This window comes from Orycteropus afer, unplaced genomic scaffold, assembly GCF_000298275.1.
Source record: "Orycteropus afer afer isolate SDZICR_OR568_19922 unplaced genomic scaffold, OryAfe1.0 scaffold00042, whole genome shotgun sequence".
In the NCBI taxonomy this organism is placed as follows: Eukaryota; Metazoa; Chordata; class Mammalia; order Tubulidentata; family Orycteropodidae; genus Orycteropus; species Orycteropus afer.
The window spans coordinates 14,367,170-14,372,482 of NW_006921629.1; the positions used below are offsets into that span (position 1 = coordinate 14,367,170).

The window sequence follows — 5,313 nt, forward strand, 5'->3', positions numbered from 1 at the left end:
TAAAGCTCAGTCTCCTTAGGAGATGTGTTATAGTAGGCCATAGGTCCACAGCAGGCATCGTGGCTGAAACTATGGCTTCTGGAGCCAGGTTTGAATCTCAGCTCGGCCATTTCCCAACTGTGTGGTCTTGACCAAGTTACTTAACCTCTCTGGACTTCAGAGTCCTCATCTGTAAAGTAGGGATCCTAGAAGTGCCTCCCTTGTTGGGTGTTGTAAGGGTTTAAGGCCTTAGTAGATGTATTTTGCCCAGCACAGTTTTCATTAGTGTGGGCGTGTTGGGGGAATAGGTAGACGCAGCCGTGGGCAGGTGTCAGGGACTAGAAGAGTTCCTGCTGTGGGGGCTCAGAGAGGGCCTTTTGCTGCCCAGCCAGCTCTGAGCAGAAGCCCAGAGCCGTCCTTCATCTCTGTCCACAGCACACAGGAGTCTACCCCATCCTGTCCCGGAGCCTGCGGCAGATGGCCGAGGGCAAGGACCCCACGGAGTGGCACGTGCACACGTGCGGGCTGGCCAACATGTTTGCCTACCACACGCTGGGCTACGAGGACCTGGACGAGCTGCAGAAGGAGCCCCAGCCACTGACCTTTGTGATTGAGCTGCTGCAGGTGAGTGGGGCATGGAGGGGAGGGACCTGAGGGCCTGTCTCGGCGTCAGGAAGGGACCAGGGATAGCAGGCATCACGGGGAGCCCCAGCGGTACTCCGAGTGCCTCCACCCTGGCGGGCTCTTCTTGCAGCGCTTAATCGGGCAACGTTCTGCTGCTGTGCATAAGGTTTTCACCGTGCAACCCTTTCAGAAGATCGCGAGGTCTGTCTTAGTCTGGAAGTTTCACGTCCCCCATGGGAGACCCTGATAGTATTTGAAATACCAGTGACATAGCTTCCAGCATCACAGCAACCCACAAGTCACCACCGTACGACAAACTGACGCACGAGCGTAGGTTCACCTGTTCACATTATGGACATTACATAGTTGGATGTTCATAACGGCAATAGACCAGCAGATGGCAATAAAGGGTCTTGTTCTAACAGAATGAGATTCATGACAAGTTTCGGAATTTTGAAACGAGTGACTTGAAGAAGAGTGCCTCTTTCCTAATTTGCAGTGGGACCCTGAGGCCGTGTTGCTTCCTTCGTTTATCTGTACCAACTCACCAAAAAAAAAAAAGCCAGACATGCTTCGGTTTACTTTCTCCGGCTCCCGTGAGGAAGCAGCGCCCCCTGCAGCCCGCCGTGCCCCGGGTTCTCCCCTTGCTGACCTGTGGCTCTGGGTCTAGGTGGAGGCCCCCAGCGAGTACCAGAGGGAGACCTGGAACCTGAGCAACTCGGAGAAAATGCAGGCGGTGCCCATCCTGCACGGAGAAGGCAACCGGCTCTTCAAGCTGGGCCGCTACGAGGAGGCTTCCACCAAGTACCAGGAGGCCATCATCTGCCTGAGGAACCTGCAGACCAAGGTCGGCAAGCCGGGGACTGTTGGTGGCGGGGAGCACAGGCCAAGGACGGGTGGGCAGTCAGGTAGCTGCCGCCTGGTGGGAGCAGCCTTGCGGCCTCGGTGGGGGTGGGGATGCGCTGGATGTGGGGGTGGGAGGCTGGTTTGGGGCCAGCTCACCGCCACCCTTTCTCCACTGCACAGGATAAGCCCTGGGAGGCGCAGTGGCTGAAGCTGGAAAAGATGATCAACACCCTGATCCTCAATTACTGCCAGTGCCTGCAGAAGAAGGAGGAGTACTACGAGGTCCTGGAGCACACCAGCGACATCCTGCGCCGCCACCCAGGTGGGGAGCGGAAGCTGGGGACTGGGTGGGGTCCGACCCAGAGCCACACAGCGCCCTGCACTGTCCACCTTTGTGAACTTGACTTCTGACTCAGGCGAGACACCAAGCCCTGTCTCTTGCCAGCGGAGTTTTGCCAAGTGTGCATGCGGGTGGCATCCGGCAGCATTACAGTTAAAATGAACCATGTTCATTTAGGAGGTATTTTATTTTAATGCAAATAAAGGAGCTCTGGTGGTGCAGTGCCTAAGGCATTTGACTGCTAACCAAAAGGTGGGCGGTTCAAACCCACCCCACCAGCCACTCTGCAGAAGGAAGACGAGGCAATCGACTTCCATAAAGATTTGGTTACTTTTATTGTGGTGAAAACACACACAACAAGACATTTGCCGACATAACAACTTCCCCGTTCTTCCGTAAAGATTTACTGCCTTGGAAACCCAATGGGGGATCACTGTAGGTCAGAATTGACTTGATGGCAGTGAGTGTTTTTGATTTGGTAGGACAAATACATAAGGAGATCACCGAACTTGCGATGTTGTAGAGCCATCAACAGGTCTTATAAAAAACAGGGAGTATCAGGAGGGAACAATATTAAATACTATATAACATTTGTGAAGATGGTAGGGACCTACATAACTTTAACAACAATAGCAACAGCTGATGCATACGTAGCACTTACTCTGAGCCAGACACTTAGTCCTCTGTATTTATTAGTGTATTTGATCCTCACACTGACTGAATGGAGTAGGTACAGATAGAGCCTGAAGGTTATACAATTGGGGAACCTCTAAAGGAAAAAAGAATTCAGAATGGTGTGTGTAAAATTAATTACAGAACCTTGAAAGGATCCATGCGAGAGGGGAGTAGGCACTATTATTACAATCATTCCCATTTTACAGTACAGGGAACTGAGGTCCAGAGATGAAGGAATCTGCCTGCCCCGTCCTTGCCTGGGTTAAATGTTTTGTAAGCTGCTAAGTCCCTCTGGTAGCATAGTGGCTAAGACACTAACCTGCTAACCAGACGGCTGGTAGTTCAAACCCACCAGCCACTCCTTGGAAGGAAGGTTGGGCAATCCTACTTCCATAGTGATACTGCCTCGGAAACCCAAGGAGGGGTCGCTATGAGTCGGGTCTGACTCGATGGCACATAACAACAAGTCCCAGCCGGGTGAGGGCTGCCCATGGGGCTGAGCAGGTGTGTCTTGCCTCGTCCTTCTCACAGGCATCGTGAAGGCGTACTACCTGCGTGCTCGGGCCCACGCGGAGGTGTGGAATGAGGCAGAGGCCAAGGCGGACCTCCAGAAAGTTCTGGAGCTGGAGCCGTCCATGCAGAAGGCAGTGCGCAGGGAGCTGAGGCTGCTGGAGGGCCGCATGGAGGAGAAGCGTGAGGAGGAGCGGCTGCGCTGTCGGAACATGCTTGGCTAGGGCGGGGAGCTTGGGGCCAGGAAGCCACGGCCAGGCCCCTGCCCCTCCCAGTTTGCATGGCAGCTGCTGGCCCACGAGGCCTTGGGCTTCTTGTCTTCCACCAGGGCCCTGGCCCAGTGGTCAGCTTCATTGGGTAGCGAGCAGATGGCTGGTCATTTCTGGCTCCACTGACCAGGTTTTTGGTGTCAGTTTTTAAAATTTAAAATTTATTTAAAGTCCAAGTCATGCATGCCCATAGGAGAATATCAGAGGGTACAGATAAGCTTACGATGAAAAGTGAAGCTGCCCCTACAGTCCCAGTTCTTAGCCCAAAGGCAGGTATTCTTGAAAAAACATGAGTGTGTTAAAGTATAGGTAACATAATATTTTAAAACCATTTTTAAATGTACAATCAATTGTATTATTACACTCACGTGTTGGGCAGCCTCATCGCTGTCTATTTGCAAAACGTTTCATCACCCTAAATAGAAGCACTGTGCCCAGTAAGTAATTAAGATGGAATTCAATTGGCTCTGTTTTAAATTCTTCCGGTAGTTTTCTTTGTCTTCAGATAGTATGTTTGAACCCTTTCTCTCCAGGCCTCCTTTCTCACCAGTAACCAGCTGCCATGGAGTCAGCTGTGACTCACAGTGGCCCCCTGGGTGGCAGAGTGGAATTGTGCTCCGTGGGTGATTTTCCAGTCGGTCACCACACCTTTCTTCCGAGGTGCCTCTGGGTGCCTTGAACCTCCAGCCTTTTGCTTAGCCACTGAGCATGGTGGCCGTTTGCACCACCCAAGGTCTCCACATCATTTTACCCCATGTCTGGTTGACTCCCATCAATGACAAATGACGATTAATGCACTGACACTTCCTCACCCCTTTCTTTCTCTTCTCAATTTTGGATAGGTCAAATTTGGAAGGTCTTCGCTTGGTTATTTTTGCAACTTTATCCTCTACCTAGAACTCCCTATGGAATCCCATGGACTTTAGTGGGTATCTTGAGTCCCCTCCATGTAGGAAGGGGATGTGCCCTTCCATCTTGCCTTCTCTTCTCCGACACTAAGGTCCTCTGTACCTTACCTTCTCCACCATTCCTGTCTATGTTCCACTCTGTTACCAAAATTAAGTCCTCTGTGTTTGTCTGGGAGCTCTGGTGGTGTAGTTTCTAAGGCATTTGACTGCTAACCAGAAGGCTGGAGTTTCAAACCCACCAGCCACTCCTTGGAAGGAAGGTTGGGCAATCTACTTCTGTAGTGATACTGCCTCAGAAACCCAAGGAGGGGTCATTATGAGTCGGATCCCACTCGATGGCAGTGAGGTTTTTTTCTTTTTAGTGCTTTGTCTATAGGTAGACTCTAAAATTTGAAAATCAATAAACAGCATTTGCATGATTATGGCCATATGAGTGTGTCTTCTTGCAGGACATGTAGTGCTACATTTCTTTTTTGGACAGCCCAGTTTCATGACCACCAAAACCAAAACTGAACCCAAACCCATTGCCATCCAATTGATTCCAACTCAGTAGCCCTATAGGACAGAGCAGAACTGACTCATAGGGTTGCCAAGGCTGTAAATCTTTAGGGAAGCAGACTGCCTCATCTTTCTCCCAGGGAGTCCCTGGTGGGTTTGAACTGCTGATCTTTTGGTTAGCAGCTTACTGTGTTAACCACTATGCCACCAGAGCTCCCGGGCCACCAGAATAAAGTGATTCCTGGATCAGGAGTGGCAGTGCATATTTTAAAGGAGTGTTTTCTTTTCTTCTTTCCTTCCTTTGCTTCACTGGAAGGTTTGAAATGGAAGTCCTGCTTCCTCGGAGGAAGGAGTTCCAGCGTGGTGGAAGTGGTTAACTAACTGATAAGATTAGAGGTTTGAGTCTAGCCAGAGGTGCCGCAGAAGAAAGACCTGGCAATTTGCTCCTGAAAAGTCAGCCATTGAAAATCCTCTGCAGCACAATTCTACTCAGGTACACATGGGATAGCCATGAGCGAGAATCCATGTGAGAGCAACTTTTTTTTTTTTTTTTTTTTTTGGAGGAAGCAACAACACGTTGCTGTTGACTCCATTTTGATTCATGGAAACCCCATGTGTTACAGAGTAGAACTGTCCCACAGGGTTTTCTTGTAACTGTAACGGG

At 50.6% G+C, this 5,313-nt stretch overlaps 1 protein-coding gene across 1 annotated transcript in view; it reads left to right on the forward strand.

Annotated features, from left to right (window-relative positions):
* AIPL1 (aryl hydrocarbon receptor interacting protein like 1) overlaps positions 1-3,198 on the forward strand; it is a 12,158-nt gene extending 8,960 nt beyond the window's left edge. The window contains exons 3-6 of the mRNA XM_007937509.2: positions 415-603; positions 1,274-1,450; positions 1,630-1,771; positions 2,996-3,198. Coding sequence (XP_007935700.1) covers positions 415-603; positions 1,274-1,450; positions 1,630-1,771; positions 2,996-3,198 — 711 coding nt within the window. The remainder of the gene's footprint in view (positions 1-414; positions 604-1,273; positions 1,451-1,629; positions 1,772-2,995) is intronic.
* The last annotated feature ends 2,115 nt before the right edge of the window (positions 3,199-5,313 follow it).